Below are 26,137 nucleotides of genomic sequence, written 5' to 3'. Positions count from 1 at the left end.
TTCATTTACCGACTATTTATCGGGTTTATTATAAATACTCATGCATGAAAAATAATTCGCAGAGAATTCAAAAATATAGTATACCATACCACCATAAAGATATATGTTTTTATTTTCCGATATTTATGCCACGAACGACTAGTGGCATAAATATCTAGTATAGTACCTATATCAAAGCGGACAAATTACCACGGCTAGAATATTTAGAAAACAGATATACCTACTTAAAACTTAAAAGTAGTATCCTATTGAGAAATACAGAAAATAAGCAAACTTAACTTTACAAAAAAAAAAGGTCAATGGAGGGGATCTATCCCCCCCCCCCCCGTAAATACGCCACTGTTGTTTTTATCTTAACTATCTAATTTGTTGAGTTTTCCTATAGGCTTATAGCCAGTATTGGGTAAGTTACTTTTAAAAAGTAATTTAGTTACTTTACTCGTTACTTTACTCGTTACTTTACTCGTTACTTTACTCGTTACTTTACTCGTTACTTTACTCGTTACTCAAATCAAATTGTAATGAAATTACTTTACTTTTCAAATATAAAAGCAACTGATTACTTTCATTGAATTCAAGTCTAATACAATCCATTATACAATGACCCACTTGTAACCTACTGTACAGCAGAGTGATATCCACCAGTGTCGGACTGGCTCGAAAAGGCCCAGTCCGTGATTTGGAAAAAATGGGCCCCCAACAGGCAAATGGAAAATGTTTTGACTAGCCCAGAACAAAAAGGTTACTTGGCTCGCAAGTCACAATCCAATTTATAATATAAATATAAATATATATTTATATTTAATATATTTATAATATAAATTTGATTGCATATTATGTAGGTACATTGAACACTTTTTTTTTCAATACAATAAATTGCCATCTTGCATATTTATTAATTATCATACAGCCATAGATATAGCCATATAGGCACAAATAACTAAATACGTACCTAACTAAAATCAATCATTCGATATATTAATTGGTTTTACTTTATTTTGAATAAAGAAATTGCAAATTAGCTCCTATACTGGCTACACCACCTGTGATATCATAGGTACATTATAAAGAAAAACACTGGTTCAAATTGTGTCAAATTGTGCACGATTACAATACTTGTCCAAATATATAATAATTCAGTTACAATCAGTGATAATGCGAATACCAAATCATATGCATACGCCCGTATAAATATAATATAATATTATGAGTATTTTAAAATTGACAATTGTTTGTGCACTTTTAAGTACTCATAACTCGCTTAAAAATTAAAATATACTAAAAAGCCCATGAGGTTGTCTAGATAATAATCTTACCTTTAAATGTGGTAAGAGGTTAATTCAATCTAATTTGTAAACCAACGGAGCTACACGTGTTCTGCTGAGCGTAGGATTTGCTATGTTACGCACTTGTAAGATGGAGACAACACATGCAGGTATAACGTCCTCTTAATATATAATATAAGTATATAACCTATTAAATAGTCACAATAATTTTACACTATTTATAATCAATAATACATATTTGTATATTATAGACGGCTATTAAATTCGTAGAATGATAATGATAATGTCATAATTTTAATAACTATTGAGAACTTCTAAAAACTGTAAACAAAAATGCGTTTTCTAATGTGAAAAAAAAATATTTATTTCGTATATCTATTTTATATTTACTCTAAACGAATAATAATAATATTAATAGGTACAAAACTAGGGGCCCCCAATTACCATAATTAAGCCGGGGCCCCGTCCGCGATTGCGGACTAGCGGTTCGGGCCAGTCCGACTTTGACATCCATTTACCTGCTTTTTTATTATGGACTTTTTTTAACCACGATTTGTTCTAGGTCACTTTTTACGGTCAAACATTAAAAGTTCGAAACTTGGACACTTTGAAGTTTGTACTGTCGCGTAATAATGTTAATTTCAGATCTCGGACACTTTTTACGAATAATACAGTTTTCCACATGATATAATATTATTATGTACATAAAGTAGTATGTTAAATATAATTTATTTGGTACATCTAAGTATACAAAAATATTAAATTTTTTTTTCAACAATATAATATATTATAGGTATATAGATACCTAAATAGTATAGGTAAAAAATCCACATTTTATATTTTTATATTTATATGATAAAACATCTTAATTCATATGTTGCTGTATACCTAAATATAATATATTTTTTTGGTAATATTGAATTTGCATAAATAAATGTAGGTACTAAATTAATATTAAATGCTACGTTTTAGAAAAATGTTATAATAAAAATATTCTCAAATGAAAAATACTTCAGCTTTAAGCAATTCAACACTTTAAGATTATATTATTGTATAGTGAGTAGGTATAGTTTGAATGTATGACAATCATTTTGAATACCTACATTTATGTATATTTAAGGAACCATAAATATTGACGTATTATGTATACTGTTATATTTTAAGTTTAATAAATATACGTATTGTACATAGTATATAATGATAATATGATATGATTAAATGTTTTAATGTGAGAATAGTTGGAATACAATAATATATATACCCACATAATTTATGTTTTATTTAATAATATACTTTTCATATACGTACAAAATTGAAAATAGGAGCAATGTGTCGTCTGCGATCCGACACAGTCTGATTGCCTACCAAGGGATAATAATTGCACCTAAATCGAAGTTCATCGGTGTTGACTAATAGCTATAAACACTTGATTACACAGCTATTGACTTTACATTTTCTTTACATAAGTACTTACAGAAAAGCAGTTTTCCCAAATATAATTCAAATGAAAATGCATAGGTTTAATATTTTTGGTATACACAGCGTATTATATTCTGAAAATGTAACTAAACCAAATTACGGGAAGGAGGGCAAAAAAAAAATTCCAGGAAAGCTTTATCTCCTTTAGACCCTCTCTCCATTTTACTCCTGTGTGAAATTGTCTTTATCAGTAATCACAGCCAGAGAGTAAACAGGCCGCATCTTTGATATGGGCAACTTTGGGCGGACAGCTAATATAGGGTGACCATAAGTCCCGAATTATACAATTCTCACATAAAAACATAGTTTAGTCATATCATAACAGCATAGACTATGTACAATGTGTGCATTAAAAGTATATTATAATAGTATACACTATATATAATACATCAATATCTATAGTCCCATAAAATATGTGCCCGGCTCTCACTCCTTGATATCACTCCACGTTCCTTCCTTCAGCGCTATAAACCACGAGCTTTTTGCCATAGGTACGTACCTACATACCCACACAACTGCTAATGCCACAACCATTCTATTAATTGTATTAATAGTATGTTATGACTAGGGCTCGGAAGTTGATGACCTTAAAAACAATTAAAAATGACCTAAAAAAAATATGCAAATATGACATAAAAATGACAAAAAATGTCCTTAAAAAATGACCTAAAAAATTGCAAATATTAGTTTTAAACTAATAAAAATACATTTTTTTAAAAATATTTTGCTCTATTTTACTATAAAATTCTATATAAATTTATCAAAGCTTCGAATTGCTCAAAATATGACAAAAATGTCCTTAAAAAATGAAATAAAATAATAAAATGTAGGTATAATAATATTCACTACAACACGACAACGACAAATGTAATCGGCGAGATAAAATCGGATAGGTACTTAGTCCGTGGTAATTTCCAAGTTTTAAGTTATCGGCACAATGGTCGACAAGAAACAATAAGAAGTGAACTAGCGTGAAATCAGTAAAAAAGACTAAAAATATGGGAAAATGACCTAAAAATGTCAAAAAATGACTTAAAAAGTAATAAACACAAAAAAATGCAAAAAAATGCAAAATAAAATTTAATTATTCAGATTCACATGCTAATGAAACACATTTGTGGCCAGGAGAGCATCGTCTAAAAAGTTCTAAAAAAAATGCAAAATGCATCAACTTCCGAGCCCTAGTTATGACTAAAGCCCGGATTTCGCATAAAACACATATTGATATTTTCGACATTATATACCTACATGCAGACAACGAGTGTCCACAAATCATTACTCGATTGATTAAATATCAAAATGTTAAACTGCATATGTTTGCATATTCTGACGTAAGTGCATGGTCTGCATCATTTAACAGAAAAGAATACAAATATACACCGAACGGTCCAAAACGGAGTTGACCACTAAAATGCCAACAAAATAGTTCAGATAGCTTAATATCAAATATTATATATGTTCCAAAAAATTAAATTTGTCGTACTTATACTATTACTACAGTTTTATTTACTTGGTTTGTAATCTATTAGGTACTGATGAAAATTAAATGTTCGCGTACTGCATATCTGTGCTATATTGATATATTATACATTTTGTTTGTAACAATTTTAATATAAAATTAAAGTTAAATAAAAATTGAAATTTTAACATGCCTGTTTTGTATTTTTTTCTTGCTTATTTTGACTTTTGTTTTGTGCATATTTCACAATTTAAAAAGCATATAAATCCAGTCTTTAGTTATGACTAGTTAAATATTCGAATATATTATAATAATCTTTAATTTAGTTTTAAGACTTTCTTTTGAATATAAAAAAAATTTCGGCATAACATAACATGTTCATATTTCAAATACAACTGTTACCTACATATAAGTTTAGTTTTTAACTCTATATTCATCATATTAATATAATTATATTAAAACTGAATGTCGGGTGTAAATTACTAAAAAAAAAAATGATTATTTATTCTAAAGTATTACAAAACTTATGTACTCACGTCTTATACTATAAGTCATAAGAAATACTAGAATATTTTGTTAGGACAGGCTAAATTATACAAAACAATTCTCATTAAAAAATAAGTTTTCAATTTTAATTTTAAATAAATTTTATTAAGATTTGAGTTCCAGACAGTATCATGGTAAGTCTAAAGTTTTTAAAAATGTATTTAAATAAGAAAACTATGATTACTTTAAATGTAGGTATATCCATGTGATACACACTTTACTATTTATAAAACATAGAAGAAATCCAAACAAACAGAAGTGCTAGGAGGCCGATTAAAAATGATACACTCTTCGATCATCATATGCTTATTTCAACTTTACCCTCCAAGAACCTATCACACAACTGATTCTCTAGCAATTTTGCACCACATAAAACTACTGGTACACCAGTACCAGGGTGCGCTGAAGCACCAACAAAGTACAAGTTTTTAAATATGTTACATTTTAAACTAGGTCTGAACCATACAACCTGCAAAAATATATGAGATAATCCTAGTATAGACCCTTTCCATAAATTTAATTAGTTTTCCCATGTTCTCGGATCATTCACTTTCTCATGATCGATCATACTTCTGAAGTTGTATATCTTCAATGTTTTCTCTATTGTATCGATCACTTGTTCCCTAGCTTTTTTCATAAGTATATCGAAATCAATATTAGGTACATTCGATATATGCCCAACTGGTACTAAAACTACGATTGAGTTTTTTCCATCAGGGGCTGCTGTCGGATCGATGCGACTAGGAACGTTAACATAAAACGATGGATCATCGGGCAACGTGTGATCCTTGAATATTTGGTCAAAGCTCAAAAAATTATATTTTTTAACCAAAAAAATGTTGTGTACATTCAACTACGACACGATTGTATTCATCGACCAATAAAATTATATCGAAGATGAAGTATGTTCTTTTTTTGCCAAGTTTTTCAGCGAATGATGTTTTTGGCAAAAGTTTGTTGTAACCATATGTAAGATCTGCATTACAAATTACAATGTCACTATAGTAAATATATTTACAAAGTACCTAACATACATTAATGGTTCATAGAGGAGTATGTATTTATGCATATTATGGTTGTATAAAACTGTTGTACAGATGTTGAAAAGTGATGTTATATAGATGTTTCATGAAATACAGTTCTGCGGTAGAATTACAATTGCAGGAATAGATGTTTTAAGCTGTTCTACAGATGTTGAAAAGTGACGTTTAAAAGATGTTTTATGAAGGACATCATTTCGGTAGAAATAAGATCATGGGGATGTTAAACGTACTTAGATGGAACGCAATCTGTGATGTTACATGTTCCAAAATAACATCCTATTGACATTGCTAGATCAAAATATTGCACAGTGGGACGGTGCCGGAAACTATTTCGTAAAAAAACTTGATACCTTCTTCATTCGCGATTGTGGTGCCGACCTTATACCTGTTGTGGGTGAATCGAATAGCCCTGAAGGAGGACGTTTGGCATCTGAATAAGACGACTAGTTTAAACGTGTTTGTAGCCGACGGATTGCCTTTAGAAGAAGCTCTATTCGTCTCCATAACAACTGCCATGGTGGTTATGGCAGGAGCGTGTTACGACAAAACGTACGGTATGATCGTTTCGTTTACGTTGATATACCCTCATCAGTTTGGTATCAGTAAGAAATTCATTTGTCAGATGTTTGAAGCGTTTGCCACTTCAGAATGTTCTCTGCCATCTATTGTTACGGAGGACTTAACGAGCAATCTTAAATCCCTGGATCATTCAAATATAATGGCTACTTCTTGTTATCTATTTCATTACGGTATGGTTTTAATAATTACAATTATATTTTAATTTTTTTTTTAATTAACTATTTAAATTAATATAAATAATCAATGGCAACTGGTATGTACTGAATTATGTGGACATTTATTGGTTGATATTATCACATTTACATAGTAAACAAAACTTAAAATAGTTACTTAATACATTTATCATTTAATAATGTATATATTGTTTATTGTTTATCATCTATAAGTCAACTAATAATATTTTAAATTAAAAATAATGCTATATTATAGCATAGACGCATAGTACAGCTCAATCATTTTTAAAAACTACCATAATACCTATATACTTTTTAAAAAATGTTTATGAAAGTGATGACAATTTTGTTATTTTTTTATTGTCATGGTTAAAATATTTTTAAATTTTAATAAAATGTTGAAGGTTGATTCATATTTATTCATTTAAATCTTTACCAATAAATACTATTGTTTATGTAGGTATAGTTGTTCAATTTAAAATTAATTATAAGAAACTTTTTTTTAGGAATCAGAATGGATCTTGTATCGGGCTACTCATTTGGTCGTTTCACAGATAACATAATTGATGATGCATCGAAGATGAAAGTTAAACAACTGAAATTAAAGCTTTTCCAACAATTTATTGGCGAGTGTTTTTCTGATAGAAAATCAGATTATGAAGTTAAATCAGAACCACATGAAGTAAATATCGATTGGGCACTATACGAATGTGACTTTACTGATAGGGAAATGGCATCTCTTCGTTCATTCTCTAGAATGGCATTTTTTTTGGCTCGTAAGCCATATGAAGAGTTACTTGCTGGTTACAAATATGATCTTGCTAATACGTCATACAAAACAGAACAAGATATATTAAAATATTTCACACTTGTCGCTAGAAGTATTGGACTGATGTGCATATTTCCATTTTTGTACAGATATAATATTGATAAATATGACTTTGTTGAAAAGGACGATTATGAAATTAAAAAAGCATATCAATTAGGAAATGTAAGTCATTTTATCTTAAGCTATTTACTAATTCATATGTAGGTACTTACTTATATTTTTTAAGAGCTTACAGTTCGTGAACATTTCACGGGACATCGTCAGTGACAGCGAATCGTGGGGACGTTGTTATTTACCCACCGACTATTTGGAGGACGAAAAAATCGATGTAAGTATCTTATGTCAAGAAAAGAAGCCGAGGTCCCTTGGAAATGATAAATTGAACAGATACGCTGATAAGATGAAGGAGTTATCTGACAAACACCTAATGGAAGCGGTGGATGTTATTTGGCGTTTACCGATAGATTTAAGGGGCTCAATTCTGACATCCATTGAAATTTATAGAGGAATTTATTATACTATCAAGTCTAGTCCAACATTTCCTACCAAAGCAAAGGTATCTAGGTGGGATAAATGTAAGATTATATTTTAGGGTCCTGTACATCGATAGCCTCCAATACCTGATATAAGTGTAATTTAATATTAAACAGTTTTTTGTGTTATAATCGTTAATATTATAAATTATAATGTATATGTAGGTATGCTATCGTTAGTAAATTATACATTTACATATACAAGTTCATAATTTTGATTATATAATTATATTAGTTTAATAAGTTGTGATGTAGTTAGGGAAATGCATGTCTGTGAAATGTAATGTTCATATAATATAATAATATAATATAGGTACTGTATTCTATATGTTAATATATATGAAATCTAACAGATAATATCTTCTCAAACAATATGCTTTATTAAACTAGTGTGATCTTTTAATGGTTGGTTAAAATATTAAATACCAATATATTTATAATTCATGTATATTTGAGTACCTATATTAAGTAATACGTTATCATCATTCATATCATACTATAATTAATACTTTTTATCTCTGAGAAATGTGTTAATATTATCAATCATCATAATTAAAAATTTTTCTCCAACCACACAAATTCCAATATTATAGTTTATAGTCATTGTTGTCATCATCGCATTATATATTAATATATTATTAGTTAAACCTATAATACATAATATACACGTTGGTGCTCCAGGGTTAGGTTAAACGCAATGATATTTTAATATAGTATACCTACCTAAACTGCCCAATAAAAAAATATATGACACATAATACACACTGTAATATTAAGTGTTGCTATAAGATCATGAGGTTTGATTAAAGATAATAATTTGTAAGACTTATAATACTTTCAAATTTCAAAAAATACTTGAAAAATACTAGGTGTGCTAATTTAAACACGTCGTCGTCGGTTAAAACTGAAAAAAAAGATAGGTACTTATTATAAAACTATTTTTTTCTTATTAAAATTGATATTTTGAAAAAAGTCTCATTTTTACAAATAACCTGTAGGCTGCAGTGGTTATTACTCGTGATAAATGCCGCATATTACATTATTGCATAATAATATTCCATTTACGGATCTGAATGTATATATATTGTTTTTGAGTTTTTCGCTGTAGGTACTCTATGCCTAGTCTAGGAAATTAATGACTATATTCATAATTGTCCCTGGACGTCAAACTGTCAAAGACCATCAATTTCCGTGGTTTTGACGAATTATTTCATAATTTTAACGACAAATGCTTATAATAATTTTTATTGCATAATAATATAAACTTTTTATATTTTTCAACTGCCATGATAAAAACTTAAGTGTAAAGAGTATTAAATATCAATTTAAATAATTTTGATTGTTTATCATTAATTTTAACAAAACACAATCTATTTAGTCAAGAATTGAAGGTATATTGCGCAAATGTTCTAGTTATTTATTTATAAACATGTTTTAAGTTCTTCATAATTATAAAATTACTATTACATTTTTTAAGCGAAAAAAAGAACCCGAGGTCTCCGGGAAACGATAAATTGAACCGATTGGCCTATAAGATGAAGTTGTTAGCCAATAAATAGATCTATCGGAAGCGATGAATGTTATTATAAGCGTTTGACGTTTGATTTAAGAGGCTCAATCCTCACATCCCTTGAAAGTTATCGAGGGATTTATTACGCAATCAAGGCGGCTAGTCCAACATTTCCACTCAAAGCAGAGGTATCAAGGTGGTATAAATGTAAGATTATTTTCAGGGTCCGCGAAAGCCTCCAATACCTGATATAGGTACCTAAGTGAAATGTAATATTATAATATACAGTTTACTTGTTTTATTGTAATTTTTGTTGGTATCTGATTATTTTTGTATATCCGTATATTTGTATGTTCGGTTTTTATACCATTAGTTAGCTATTAGAGAGATTTATTATACAGGAGTTTTTATTTTTTATTATTTATTATCTGTAATCGTGCAAACCTATAATTTATAATATATTGTTTTTTCGTCTATTATAATATCCGTTATTTATATAAAAAAACACCCTATTTTTCTATTTTTAACCTAAAATACCTAATATTATTCCGCCAGATGTTTGTACGTGTCAATTTCACCGGCGCTAGAAATAATCGGTTTCTGGTTCAAAAACTTTGATTTTTTTTTTTTATATATAAACTATTACAAGAGCGTTTTCGCAACTGTTAATTCAGAATGATATAAGTCCAACTTTGCACTATGGGAAAATTAATAAATTAAATAAATTGAATGATAAGTCAAGGTCAATTATTGATCTAATGACAATTGTATTTAATAAATAGGTAGGTACTTTCCTAATTATAAACATTTAAATAAATAAACCAACACTCGTTTTTAGGGTTCCGTATGGTAAAACGAGACACGGATTTATAACTAAGGCCTATTACTAAGGCTCTCCGCTGTCCGTCCGTCCGTCGATTGGGTCCGTCGGGCCCGGGGTTTTTACAGGTAAAAATGATTGACGTGTAAACTCGGCCTGAATAAAAATATAATATGTATAATATTTTTGAGAACAATTTAGAGGACACCATGTGGAGGTGATAATCATTATCCTCCAAAAATTATTTTCATATTTTTATTCATAGTATGAATTTCGTTATATAAATGTAGAATTCACTAAAATTGTGAAAAAATTTAAGTAATATACAAAAGTGTACAAATATAATTAAAACTGTAGTGCAATAGTTAATAATGTATGGTTATAATATAAATCAATTTTTTGAAGTAAAAAGCCATGTGTTTGACGTACCTATTCACCCACCGATATATACACACCGATACATAGGTACTATTCGTTAACAACAAATTGTTTCGTTTATTATATTTTATTGGTCAAAATAATTATCGGGCCGAGTTTACATCCGTTCTTTTTTATCATTTTAAATTTCCGGGCCGAGTTTACAACAAAAAAGGTAACCGCGGGCCCAGTTTACATTTGCCCCAAATATCAATGTACAATGATTTAAATAATTAATTAAAAATATTTAGTACTAATTAGTAATCAGGTTGCTATAATTATGGGTCCCATATTATTAAATTCTAAAATGTATTATATTATTTTTATCGTGATTATAATGTTATTTTAATTGACCTCCAATTACAGGGCATAATACAATTATCAGCTATAATATTGTTGATTACATTTTTTTCTCATTACAATTTCTTCAATGATATAACTATATAAGTTATAACATATTAACATATATAAATATAAAATTGTTTAGGTATTTAGGTATTTGTAATTTGTACAAATCAGTTTTCATTAAATATAGGTACCTACCAAGAGTAGAAATTACATACTTCCTTTTTCCATCCATTTGCATCCATTTGTGGTCTCAGGATATAATTTTTTTATATTTTTTATAAACGCACATAATATATAAAGCGTATAGGTACATATATCTGATGATGCAAACGAATTTACCAAAATATTTTTAATTTTTCAGCATTACCCGGCAAGTAAAAATATTGAGTTGCATGGGAATCCATTTTACGTATTAACTTCCAGCTATTGGTGTATATTAACGTTAATAATGTGACCATTTATCGATCGTTTCGAAATTACTTAAATTGCATCGTGGCTCTTTTCTACACAGTACCGTGTTACAACTATATATCATCAACGAAGTGAGGACCTATTCTCCTGAAAGATATTTAGGCATTTTGGGAAACGTCCCCATCGAGGAATACGTGTCCGTCGTATCCTGTAATCGTCCTGACCTCGCTGTGGGCAATACTCTGTGTTCAATATTTTGAATATTTTATTGTGTATAGGAAATGCAAATATAAACAACCAGTGAAAAATTCATGTATATACGTTCATTTGTTTTAGAGTTACACCAAAAACCAAAATCAATTTCACGTAAAAATTCCCGTTTTTCCTTAATTTTATGTTGTTTTTCCCAGCGCTTTTGAAAACTATTGGGAATTTTAAATTTTGACCTCCTCAATGCACCAACAATATTTACTTTCCCATCGAACGAGATACCCTGAGATATCCCTGGATAGCCCTGAAGGAGGACGATTGGCATCTGAATAAGACGACTAGTTTAAACGTGTTTGTAGCCGACGGTTTGCCTCTATAACTGTTCGTCTCTATAACAACTGCAATGGTGATTATGGCAGGAGCGTGTTACGACAAAGCGTACGGTATAAACCAAGTACCTACTTTATATTTTGTTTAATTTATACGGACACAAAGTCCAATAGCAACATAAATTATATAAATTATACCTGCCTGGTGATATATTATTGTGTACCTATAATTTATATAATTTATGTTCGTATAAATTAAACAAAATATAAAGTAGGTACTTGGTAGGTATCTAACATAATTTTCTTGTGTTATAAGTAAATTATAAAAAAAAATAATAATTGTATAATATAAACTTTTGATATTTTTCAATTGCCATTAGAAACACATATGAGTAAAGAGAATTACATTCCAAGATTTTTATTGTTTATCATTAATTTTAAAAATAACAACGGGTATTTAATCTAAAATGTAAGGTTTTGTGTAATTATTACGGTTACTTAAAAATATTTTCAGTTCTTCTTGATTTTTTAAAAATATACATGGAGTTCTATACTTTAGACTGATAAGTACCAAATAATGTCCTTAATTAGTACCTAAATTCAATAAAAGTTATGATTATTTTGACTTGTTTATATTACAAACATTTCCATTAAACTTTTAATATAACTTTTTATAACATAATATAATAATAATTTAAAAATATATTATAATTTATAGCACCAAGTAATATTTGGTTGTTACCATCTAACCTGTAAATTTAAAAAACTGATCATTTTTTATTGTTTATAACATCAAATAACATAAGATATAAATAATAACTAAAATTAAAGATTTTCCGACAATTTATTGTCGAGTGTTTTGTTGACAGAAATTCAGATTATGAAGTAAAATCAGAATCACATTAATCGTTAAAATGTTGATTGGATACTATTATACGAATGTGATTTTACTGATTGGGAAATGGCATATCTTCGTTCATATTTTTTGTTGGATATTATCTGATCATAATTTATGAATAGTTAAAACTTAAAACATATAAATTATATAATTTATTAATACAATATGATGTAATATTTTTTTCGTCACAGGGTATATCTTTTAGTTTTATGTTTATAACTTTTTAAGAGTCATAGCCCATAGGTAATGAATCTCAAAGATCAGATCATATTTACTACCTAAAATATCGATGAGACAGAAAAAAAACACATCATTGTAAAATAAACGCATTCTATCGCTTCTCAGAATCTAAAAATACAAAAAAAGAACAATATTTATAACATTATTTTAAACTAGACAATTATTATTACACCAAATTATATAGATAGGTTAGGCGTCATAATATCATATACTTTCAACAATCTATAATATGTTGTAAGTATATAGTATGAGTATAATAAAATATAAATACCTATTATTGATTTTTTTTTTTTTTTGTAAATTAAAAAAATAAGATTATAAAACAATAATTAATCATTTATATGGATGTTAGCACACATTTAAATAAATTAAATGTATAGTATTTTTAAATAATAGCATTAGTAATTTTTAATTAAAAACAATTTTCATATAACACGGGTAAAGAGAAAAAACCAGAAAAGTCAATTTTCTTTCATTCCCAGAAAAACGCGTTTTTAATTTCTAAACTATAGCTGTATGCCTAAGTTTTCGGCGGTCATAACTCTCGAATAATCTGATTTTTTATTTTTTTCTCTAGTTTAAACGCTTAAAATATAGAATACCCCAATACAAATAATTTGATAGCGAAACCACAATTTTGAAAATAAAATTACTTTTCTGGTTTTTTCTCTGTACTCTACATATGTTGATGTATAATTATTTTAGGTATACTTCTTTTGCTGCGGTTAAATTTACATAAATAAATGTACTAAAATGTAAAAGCTACATTTTAGAAAAGTATAAAAGTAAAAAATATGCTCAAATGTTTAATACTTCAGTTTTAAAATATCCAACACCGTAAGATAATCGAATGTATTATAGTGAGTATATACATTATATAGATAACAATAATATTTTTAATACATTTATATTACATATTAGTTATTATCTACAATATAAATGATATGTGTATATATTATAGTATTCATACCATTCTCACAATAAACCATTTAATCATAACTTATTTACAATGTATATATTAAACTACATAAAAGTGTACCTACATGGCTACATAAAACGTCAACATTGCTTATTTTCAACCATTACATTACATCTTATAATATGAATTTAAAGTGAATTACAATAATAAAATGATAAACTCGTAATATATATATATTCACACATAACACATAAATGTGTTCCATAGGTGTAGCTTATTACTAAAATCTAAAAAAAAACCAAAAAATCAGAAGTGCTAGAAGACCGATTAAAAATGAAACGCACTTCGACCATATGCTTATTTCAACTTTACTGTCCAAGAACCTATCGCACAACTGTTTTTCTAGCATTTTTGCACCACATAAAACTATTGGCACACCAGTACCAGGTTGCGCTGAAGCGCCGACAAAGTACAAGTTTTCAAATATTTTACATTTCAAACTAGGTCTAAACCATAGAACCTGAAATAATGAATGAGATAATCCTAGTATAGACCCTTTCCATAAATTAAATTCATTTTGCCATGTTCTCGGATCGTTTACTATCTCATGATCGATCATACTTCTGAAGTTGGAAATCTTCAATCTTTTCTCGATTGTGTCGATTACTTGTTCCCTTGCTCTCTCCACAAGTTTATCGAAATCAATATTAGGTACATTCGATATATGCCCCACCGGTACTAAAACCACGATTGTGTCTTTTCCTTCTGGCGCCGCTGACGGATCGATGCGACTAGGTACGTTAACATAAAACGATGGTTCATCGGGCAAAGTGTGATCCTTGAATATTTGATCGAAACTTTCTTTATATTTTTCAGCCAAAAAAATGTTGTGTACTTTCAACTGTGGCACAATTGTTTTCATTGACCAATAGAATGATATCGAGGATGAAGTGAGTTCTTTTTTCCCGAGCTTATTGGCGTATGATGTTTTTGGCAAAAGTTTGTTGTACGCGTATACGAGATCTGCATTACAAATTACAATGTCACTATTTACCACATCACCATTCACCATTTTGATTCCTTTTGCCACTCCTTTGTCGTCCACTATTATTTCTTGGACATTGGTTTTATAATTGAACTTTGCCCCATATTGTACGGCAATTTGTTCAAGACTTTGCAAAACTTTATTGAAACCCCCTTTCGGATACCAAATCCCTTCCGCTATTTCGGTGTACTGCAGTAAGCTATAGGGAGCTAAGCCATCATATGGTGACATTCTAAAATCATAAAAACAATCATTGTTTTATTTAAAAGATAATAATATTAATTAACATTTTTCTATTTACCCCAAGTACATAGTCTGGAATGAAAATGCCTTTCTCATGTAGTCGCTCTTGAAATATTTACAAACTCTGTTGTAAACTGTGTCCAATAGATGCAGTTGGATTACATCTGGTATATGTTTCGGATTGAAAAAGTCATACCAATGTTGGAAATCAGTCTTGAGTGCAACTTTAACGCTCCTTTGATAGTGTACATGAGTTTCCTTTAAATAGCTCAAAAAGTTAATTAATGTTGATTCACCACTGCCTTCGTATTTTTCTAAAGAACGAGATAATTTCGATATATCTGTGGTAAGTTCGAATGTTTCCCCGTCATGAAAATGTACACTGTAATTAGAAGGACACTTCAATAAATCGATGTGATTTTTAATGTCCTCTCCCAAATCTTCAAATGTCTCCTCAAATATTTTAGGCATCAGATACAATGATGGACCTTGATCAAATCGATGTCCTTTGTGTTGAATAAGTGAACATCTTCCACCATTATATGCATTTTTCTCAAAAACTTCTACTTGAAATCCTCTTTTGCTAAGTCTAGCAGCTGCTGCTGTACCACCAACGCCAGCCCCGATAATGATAATTTTAACCACCATTTTTTCAGTTATCTAAAACATAATAAACATCAATATTAATACTTTTTAAAAAAATATGCGTAAAAAATATTATTTCATTGATTTTTTAAATATTGAATGGATATTAAGTAAACCCGAGGCTATAATAATATTGAAGTATTATAAATGCTTATACAAAAATTTATCAAAGCTGGAACGGTTCCGATTTATGTGACGTAGTATTAGAATTTAAATATATGAATAAATAATGTCCAAGGTGCAGTTATTATTCATAATATTAAAAAAAATAATATATATATGAATGTTAACTTAAACATTGTTTTTTGTTATAGGTTCATTAGAAAACTAATGAACATTCTTCTAAATGTCACTTCACGTCTAGAACGGTTAATAGAAAACAAAGTAATTTTATATGAATCAGTTAGTAGCGAGGGAAGATATTAGTGTCAAAACGAGATTGGAAAAGAATAAATCGCAGGAAAAGTGCCAAAATCCCGCAAATAATTGTATGTTTCGTCCATATTTACATTTATACGGTATGGATTAATGACGGTTTTGAATATTTTGATAATATACATATATAAAATATTAATATTAGTGCAGAAGAATAATGATGTTTATTTCTAATATCTTTGGCACATATATCATTATATTAAGGTATAATTTTATATTGAAACTTATGGTTATAATATGTTTGGCACAAATAATAATTAATATATAGGTATTTTATATCTTAGACACTTATGTCATACAGCTATTATTAGGTAGTTGAATAGTCACATATATAACAGAAATAAATTGCAATGGTTTTATTAGCAAAAAAAAATTACAATGAGATAGACTGTGTTATGAAAATCTCGTTGTAACGACGGATTAAATAACTTATTGGTTTTTTTGCAACAATCAATAAATTAGGTTTAAAATGATTTTTCTAAATCCTTATAATTATCACATGACCGACATAATAAACTTGCTGATTTTATAAAAAAAAAATTTGTCAACGACATCGTTTATAACTTACTATTGTTAGTTATTTGGGTTCATATTTGTTTCACGTTTATTTCAACGCTAATACAATCTAAATAGGTACTCTACCTAGTCAAACTATAGGTACAATTATTGTACAAATATTCAAATAACATTAGCACCTGATTACTAGGTTAGTGTTATGTTATTACCGAAAAAACCATACCTCGGTAATTATCGAAAATACTATAGGATCTCGGTTTATTTACTGTTGTTTCGAAGTTTCAAACCTAGGATAGAACTACTATATTATGTCCGTACAATTATATAAAAATAATAAACAATAGGTATACGGTATATTTGGTAATTACCATGGCACGGTATTTTCGGTAAAACAACTAACAACGGCATAATTACCGATGCACAGTATACCTAAGGTGACCATACGTCCCGTTTTTTGAATCTCTGTCCCGGTGTCCCCTGGGAAATCTTCGGGACGCTAAAATGTCCCGTTTTCAAAAAGTAGATAAAAAAAATAATGAAAATAAATGTTCGTTGACGAAATATCGTTTTTATTATATCTTATATCTTATGTGTGCGTGTGTGTTTGACGTTATTGACTGTGAATGGCATCTAGATAAGATAACGAGACAACAGTAAAATATAAAAATAACTACTGTCGCGACGTATTAACATGAATTAATCTAATGTATTATATAATCGCTGTGATATCAGCACTAAAACAAAATTACCAAAATATTTCCTATGAGTATTGACCTTATTGTTACTGTTACACTGTTACAGTATTATTAGTATTAGTATTACTAACAGTAACCATCAACTGTTTTGGATGCTCTTGCTTATAATTATATTTTGTGGTACCTATTTTAAATCGTATAAGTATATTAAGTAATATAACTATTAAATAAGTTGTGCTGTGTTCTTGTGCATTTATATATTCAAGATGCCGAAACGTAAGTGTATATTTAATAAAACTCTCCAAGAGAAATAATCATTTATAAAATTAAGAAAAAACACAGCTTCAAGTGTCAAGTTTAAAAGCAATGTTGCTAACAAAAGTTAACTTTAAAATGTCTTTTACAGAATTTTACTTGTTCCTGAAGTCATTGCCAGATTTATTAAAACAAATTTGTTCAAACGAAAAATATACAAGTATTTAATTTTGTAATTATTACACGAAAACATTTTGTTTATAATAAGTTAATTACCTAGTAAGTGTAATAAGTTAATTTAATTTTTTTGTCCTTTAAAAACATTTTAAGTACCACAGAAATTTACCGTATACCTGCAGTATTCTAAAATACCAAAAATACCAGATACCGGTGTACCGAAAATACCACCAGCCCTACCTCAGCGTACTAGTGTAAAGTTTAAAGAATTAGATAAAGGGGTTAGGGGACTATAAATGCAATCATAGGTAGGGGGACTAAGTATATATTTATCACTGATAATACAGAACGAATGTAAGGATGACACATGCGTCTAAGATATAAAATATATTGTATTTTATTTTATCATCAATCAAATTGGTTTTTTTCTTTCTATATAAACGATTATAGGTAATCAATTAATTAAACATACAAAATTAATGATAATTAATAATTATTAATAACGTAAATACTACAACGTAGCCATTGCTACAACTCCCCAACGTCAACAAGGCACCATATATGCACAAGTTGTATAATTTTTTAAATAAATAATAATAATAAAAAACACCTAATTCTTGACATTTTGTTACAAAATCATTACATTTTTTTTTTTTTTTACTGGAAACTAAAAAAAGATAAGCATAAAGCCACAGGCATCGGTCATCACGCTTTTAATCATTGATTCAGCTTTAAGTTTCAACAGAAATTCTGTCTAGTTTGTACATGTAGGCCAAAAATGGTAAAATTTCAGTGCTTTTTATAATGATTTTGAAAAACTGAGGAAAAAAGGAAATATTTTTCAAAAAACCTAATTTTAACAATGTCTTATAATTAGGATGTAATTTAGAAAGAATAATCATAGAGACTTGACTTTTTCCAAAAGTATTGAGATTTCCATTAAAATTTGGTTAGTTAATAGCACAAAATATCTATAGCTTCCATAGTGTATGATATAATGTAAATCCGGTAATTCCATATTATATTATAACGTTTATATGTATCTATGTAACTATTATATTATTAATTATTATTCCTGATTATATTTATTTATGGTCAAACCTAATATATTTTTTAATACATATTATTTCTTTACAAATTTTTATTTGTTTGTATTAGTACCTACTCATCATCACCGATAGAATGCTATCCTCAGTGATGAGATTAAATTGTATACCATACAATTGGTACTACATCATAGGTATTATATATTATTATTGTAATTACCTTGTTTACCGATGAATATTAATATCAAACATTTTCCATGAGCTTTGAGAGGTGTAATAATAAATTGTAACATCTACTGATATTAATTGAATAGATTGCATTAAAAGTATGAAATAGAAGTAATATTTGTATTTTTAATTGATTCAACATTAAGACGTATATCACACGTAAACGGAGGAAGACTGAAAAGTGATAAAAAAAAATGGAGCAATAAAACGTAAAAAAGTTACATATTATTATATTGGCATGTTGCGAAGTAAACTAATTATTGTATTGTCGGTTTACCAAAGGTTAAACTGTTAAAGCCAAAAGTCTTCCGTAGTTCCGTGACCATGCTACATTTATGTACCTATTTTGCCGATACGTAACGCCGTATTTAATTTATAATGAACTTTTGGAAAAAATTAAATATAGGAATCCGGTCACTTGAAACACAGAACGTTAGTTCACGTCTTTTTTAATTTAGTTAAGGCCCCAGCTCGTGTCTATTTAATAATGGGCAAAATGCAGGCAATTTAGCTTCAAAACCACCCGGGAAGTCTTGTCGTAAATGTTTATTAATGCGCATATGTCGTGGGCAGCGGTGCTCTACGCACTCACACGCACATTTCAACATCAAAGCCGTTCGGTGGCAAGGATGTCAAATCAACCCCCCCCCCCCAAAAAAAAAAAAAAAAAAAATTAGAGATTATTATAGAAATATGTTTGCCTCGTAGAGTGATTAAATTTTATTTATTTATTTTGTTCGAAAGAGTATGATTTTCTACAGGGCATATTTGGCTTTGGTACTGACTACTGAAACTTGATAACGTTGCTGGAACATAAATAATAAAAAAAAAATTTTAAATTTGTGAAAATTCAAACTCATAATATTAGGTTTTCAATACATTATTCTGAAAATCCAAGTCTAAGACTCCTCCAGTAAAATATCAGGAATGTTCTCTTTCCAAAATAAAAATATATTATCAAAGCTTGATCACTCTGCGACACATGTGAGTTTTTCCCCCCAAAGCATGTTTTAAACAAAAACAACAGGTCGCGCGCAGACCCCTTAAGTTAATATTTGTCTCCATGTTAACTTTGAGCACTTAGAATCAAATATAATATGGTTTGTTTGCTTATATCTTAAACTTGTTAATGCTAACTTACATTAACTAACTTAAGTTCATTTTTTCATTAACTGGCTCATCTTTGTAAAATAACTCGTATGTTTAGATTATTTATAGTCAACTTACTTTAGATAACTATTATTTTACGATTAAAATATTTGATTTTCGAACACATTAGTATTTTAACAAAAGATATGTTGAAGACAATAATATTTCGTTCAAACATGGCATTTAAACCAGGGTTTAGCACCCGAACCATTTATTCGGGTTTCGGGTGCTGGATGTGTTCGGGTGTTCAAACACCGGAATAAAAAGTTTAAACAAACATTCAGGCTTTCAAAAGCGCTATTATTCGGGTTAATATTGGTTAATACGGGTGTTGAGTAGTCTGGAACAAACATAGCTTATGATGACTCCCCCCCCCCCAAAAAAAAAAAAAAATGATTTATGCAATGACTTATTATGTTATGTATAATGAAATATATATTTTTAACATGAATTCACAACATTTGTTATAGACCAAACTCGGTTTATTAATGTACAGATACATACATAAGATTTTATTGGATTTTTTTTCAAGAAAATAATTATTGAATTTACAGAATAGAACTCACCAGAAAAAATACATACAAAATGATACATCCCATGAAGAGTTTGTAAAAAACAAAATTATTCGGGTCATGGTTAATACGGGTGTTTTGAAAACAGAATCATTCGGGTTATATGGGTTCCGGGTGTTTGTTTTGTTTAAGGATGTTTAGGGGTGTTAGTTGTTCGGGTTAATTCGGGTGCAAGGCCCTGAATTTTAAACATATAATTTTCAAAGTTCAAATAGGTGACCCACTTCCACTATACGATTATAATATAGGTACATATTATATTTTAAAAATCAAAATAAGTAATTATATAATAACCGAACAAAAGTTACAACACTAGCGCTCCATACATTGGCGTGCTCCCACGGGGGGAGGAGGGGGGTAAATGTTCCATGAAATAAAACAAAACTACAAAAATGTATAAAGATATAATATAAAGATTTCTGAGCAGTACACACTATGCAATTTTTATTATTATTAACTACTTTATCAAGACATCTGATTTCCAGAATTAATTCCAGTATTCTAAGAATAGACTAGTTTGGTAGCTGCGCGCCTGCGCATACTTATTGTGGTGCCGGGTGCGTGGTGAGGCGGGTCATTCCAGTAACAAATAATTTTGTTTATTTGCTAAGCACTGTGCGAGCTGTCACCCACCTAGCTAGTAGAGCGGATATGTATAATATACACGGCGGCCCGACTGCCCGAGTCAGTATATTTGACTGCCTTGGCTGCCATTTTGCGCATGCGCCATTCACAATATTGTATATTGTGATTACACCGCACACCCGTATACCACCTCCCATGCATTAACATAGACAGAGCTGGCAACTGCCTCGTCGAATGTCGAACCTCTAGCGGTGGCAGGATTAAAATGTAAATTTAGGTAAATATAATTATGAAATTATGAAAAACTAAAAAGTAAAAATTAACTAAAAAATTGCGTGACGTCATGAATAACGAAACGAATAAAACACAACAGAGTTTTCGTGCTATAAAAAGTAGTTACACAAGGAAACTATAGATTATTTTGAATAAATTATGATCGTATTTCCTATACTATATTATACGATTATTGTATGTAAATTGTTAATTCATATTTAAGCCGCTTTAAACAGGTTCTTATGATTAAATTTAAGATAATTAAAAAAATAATTAATAATTAAAAATTATTGACTTGTTATCAACTTATATTTTTTTTTATAGTGACAATAATATTGTATTGATAGCGTATAGACATTTTTTAAGGAACAAGAAAAAAATTCAAGTTATTAAGTTTCAAATTTACATTATAATTATATAATATTACAGAAATGATAAGTAATATATAATGACTAATCATTTTCAACAATTAAGTTTTACCATAGAAAACAATCACAAAGGGACCAACGGGATATTTTATATTATATACTAAATACCCATTAAATAGTCTTTATTTCCAGCTTACAACGTAAATGATTTATTTCACCAATGACCTTATATTTTTTGTAGTCATATTTATCTTTTTTTGTAATAAATTGTAAAAGAATAGTACGTTAGCATACATATTCTAAGTTTATATAATAATCATAATATATATTGTTAATGGTGTTCATAATTTCCCCTTCATACAAACACTTTTTAAGTTTTATTTATATAAGTGTATGCTTGTAATTTTTTCCTTTGAGTCACTGCAAAAATGGTCTTAAAGTATTCAAGTTATTTGTGTTATTATTTTCATCCAGGTTAGTTGTACACATTTCTAGAATTTTTAGAATTTAAATAGTCTTAGCCAAAATATAAATTCTCATCATCATCAGTCTAGACTTGTAAATATTGTATTATTAATTATAATACCATTGTTGAAATATACAATTAATATGAGTATTCTCAGCCTTTAAAGTAGGTAGGTACTTGAGTATAAGTACACAAATTCTTTCTCAAAGTATTGGTAGGTATTTAAAAACAAATAGGTTACTAATTTTCCTTTTCTTTTTAGTTTATACTTTATAGCTTATATATTTAATATTTTTAAGTAAAATTAAACAAATTTTGAGAATAATATAACATGATATAGTCGTATAATATCATAATATATATTTTTGATGTGACGTATACCTGATAACTCAAATACCTGTGCAAAGAAAACGGCAAATGTATAACTAATAGTTATACCAAATGATACGGTGTAAAAATGAAATAATAATATTAATGTAGAACATTAAAATGCTAATAAAAATTTGGTTCAGTTGATTTATAAGGGTTTTAAATATTTTTTTTTTTTAAATAAAATAACTTAAAAACATTTGAATTTGTACTTTGTTTTACTGAGTAGTCAAATACGTATTTAAAATACATATCAAAATGAGTAGATATCTGTATCGTTCATTTGATACTTTTAAAGAGTACATTATGCAAGGAAAAGAATTCTAGGTTACTGGGAAATAAAAAGTTGCAAAGATACGCCAGCAAAATGATAAAAATAGCTGACAAACACCAATTTGAAGCTTTGGATGGCATTAAATGTTTGCCCCGAGAAATTAGAGGCTTAATTTTAACGTATAATCGTATAAGGTCTTATCAATCCCATTCAGTCTAGTCCATCATTTCCAAACAAAGCAAAATTATCAAAATTGGATAAATGTATGATAATAGGTAAGTACTCAAAGGGCTTTACATTAAAAGCAAGCAGTACGTGGTATAAGTTGATTTTTAAATATGAATACCATCTTAATAATTTATATTATGTCCATAGAGCTATTAATACTGGAATATTATGGTTCTCCGAGTATTATAGAAACATTCTATTCGTTTAATTAACCTTGATTACAATCGTTTTTTTTTATTTAATAATCATTTTTATTCATTATTTTTTATTATTTGAACTGTTTATTTTAGTTTTGAAGTCTTACAAAATTAATCTTTAAGTAACACATTTGAATTAAAATCATAATTGATGTATGATATTATGTTTAGTCCTAACGTCCACTGACATTAGGGTTTGCGCGGGTTTGCGCGGTTCCTTTATGTCCGAATTTTCTAACAATACGTTTTTTGTATTGAAATGGCAAAATGTTGTGATAATATTTTAAGTATTTACTATCTACATTATAAACACTCAGTATGTTGTATACTTAAGTTATAATGGCTTTAGTAATGTGATCATATAGGGATTAATGGTCATAGATATATTTATATTGATTAGATTTAAAGCATAATTTTAATAGCTACGGTCCATTACCAAAAATGTATAGTCTCTGATAGGTTTAGAACTAATATTTTGTATTCTCGATTGGTTTAATTATTTTACCTTTATTTTTCTCTATTTATTTATATAGTACGTTTGTGGAATGTTATACTGAATGTTAGTATATTATTATAAGTACCTAATCAAAGTAATTTATATAATTTACACTTGGCACGCAAAATGTACCTACCTATTTGGTGCGATAAACACCAATTTTTACTTTCAATAAATTATGATTAAGGTGAAATATTTAGGTTAAGTAATCATTTTCTTGCCTTATACTCATGCCTAATTTACACCTATTCAATATCCATACGTGTTTTTATCGTTTAATTACTTAATTATTATTCCATATTTATGTTTTATTTTTTGATATGTTTATGTTTTGATCAGTCAGCATTTTGACCTGACGATATTTCATACCTGCCATGTTCAATTATATGATATTATATAGATGTAAAGAAATAATATTTTAGTATTAAGAGATTAATATAATGTACCTAGCTTTTAGTTTTGCATATTATGTACAATAATATGCTTTAATGTGCGACATTGCTTTAAAATATTTAATGATATATTTTTATTCATTTTTAATTTAGATAATTTTATTTATGCATATGCCATAAATGTATTTTTAATATACTAATTACTATTTATACACAATTATGATATTATAGAGTTCACCGTGTTATACACTATAAAAATAATTTATAAGGATTTTAATAAATTATTTTTAACATTGAGTTGATTTTATAATTAGTATTTTCATTGTTATTATAAGTATGCCAGTTTTATTAATATTGTAGGCGTGGAAATAATTAAGAGCTCCTATAGTTTGCCTTACTTAAATGGTAATAAATAATAAAATTATGAATTAATTCTGTGTACGAGTATGACTTTTGTTTCATAATATATTTTTTCAGTGGCGTATTTACGGGAGTGGATATGGGGGATAGATCCCCCCCCTTGACCTTTTTTTTTGTAAAATTAAGTTTACTTATTTTCTGTATTTCTCAATATGATACTACTTTTAAGTTTTAAGTAGGTACCTATATCTGTTTTCTAAATGTTCTAGCCGTGGTAATTTGTCCGCTTTGATATAGGTACTATACGCCACTAGTCGTTCGTGGCATAAATATCGGAAAATAAAAACATGTATCTTTATGGTGGTATGGTATACTATATTTTTGAATTCTCTGCGAATTATTTTTCATGCATGATTGTTTATAATAAACCCGATAAATAGTCGGTGAATAAAACAAAATTACCATGAAGACTGTAGATTTACCATAGGGCATGGGTTTATTTTTAGTGACTGAAAACATTGTATTCACCTCTGGGTTACATGCTTTAGATGTTTGTGATAAAGAGGTTTATCCAAATATTCATGAACTCTTGAAAATATTTTGTACCTTGCCTGTATCAACTGCTATACACCTGAACGATGTTTTTCAAGTTTTATTAAGTATTAAGTCTTACCTGATAAATAGTATGACAGAAGTAAATATTTTATCAATTTTCCTATCTGATATTGAATAATAACTATTTTACCGTTTTACAATCATAGTTTAAATTTTACCAGTCGAATTCGGCGGTTTAACATTAGTTTAACTATTGTAATACGGACCCTTATAAGAGGACGCTACACCCGCTTGTGTTGTTTCTGTCTAACACACGCACGACATAGGAAATTGTCGTTCACTATTCTCAATAGTGTGCTGTTGGTTTTGATGGCGATAGGGTGAAATGACCTATTATCAAACTTTTAGGTAAGAACATTATTTGGGTCTTAGAGTGGGCGATTTTTCGATATTTTCATTTTCGAGAAAAATAAGGGTATGTGAAATATCAAAAATTAAAAATGCTCATATCTCGCTTGAAAATTAAAATATTAAAAAAT

The 26,137-nt window shown here is 28.6% G+C and overlaps 3 protein-coding genes across 3 annotated transcripts in view; 1 reads left to right on the top strand and 2 right to left on the bottom strand.

Moving 5' to 3' along the window:
- The window catches only part of LOC100169110 (phytoene desaturase), a 74,318-nt gene that overhangs the window by 24,014 nt on the left and 24,167 nt on the right, over window positions 1-26,137 (bottom strand). The window lies entirely within an intron of this gene.
- On the top strand, window positions 6,328-7,986 carry LOC103308018 (bifunctional lycopene cyclase/phytoene synthase-like). The gene is made up of 3 exons (XM_008180624.2): window positions 6,328-6,562; window positions 7,072-7,556; window positions 7,621-7,986. Exons 1-3 carry the CDS (start codon window positions 6,328-6,330, stop codon window positions 7,984-7,986), a joined length of 1,086 nt encoding a protein of 361 aa, XP_008178846.2.
- LOC100161380 (phytoene desaturase) overlaps window positions 13,429-26,137 on the bottom strand; it is a 36,854-nt gene continuing 24,145 nt past the window's right edge. The window contains exons 2-3 of the mRNA XM_001950729.5: window positions 15,376-15,977; window positions 13,429-15,306 (exon numbers count right to left, since the gene is read on the bottom strand). Coding sequence (XP_001950764.1) covers window positions 14,310-15,306; window positions 15,376-15,965 — 1,587 coding nt within the window. The 5' untranslated portion in view covers window positions 15,966-15,977 and the 3' untranslated portion in view covers window positions 13,429-14,309. The remainder of the gene's footprint in view (window positions 15,307-15,375; window positions 15,978-26,137) is intronic.

This window comes from Acyrthosiphon pisum, chromosome A1 (genome assembly GCF_005508785.2).
Source record: "Acyrthosiphon pisum isolate AL4f chromosome A1, pea_aphid_22Mar2018_4r6ur, whole genome shotgun sequence".
Taxonomy (NCBI): Eukaryota; Metazoa; Arthropoda; class Insecta; order Hemiptera; family Aphididae; genus Acyrthosiphon; species Acyrthosiphon pisum.
The sequence above is the reverse complement of the archived record's forward strand: the minus strand, read 5'-3'. Positions and strand labels throughout refer to the sequence as shown.

Bases quoted from the DNA above. Each gene is read 5' to 3' on its own strand.
- LOC103308018 (XM_008180624.2), top strand. From the start codon at position 6,328: ATGGTGGTTATGGCAGGAGCGTGTTACGACAAAACGTACGGTATGATC. The intron at 6,563-7,071 runs GTATGGTTTTAA...ACTTTTTTTTAG, and splicing joins TTGTTATCTATTTCATTACG to GAATCAGAATGGATCTTGTA. The intron at 7,557-7,620 runs GTAAGTCATTTT...ATATTTTTTAAG, and splicing joins AAGCATATCAATTAGGAAAT to AGCTTACAGTTCGTGAACAT.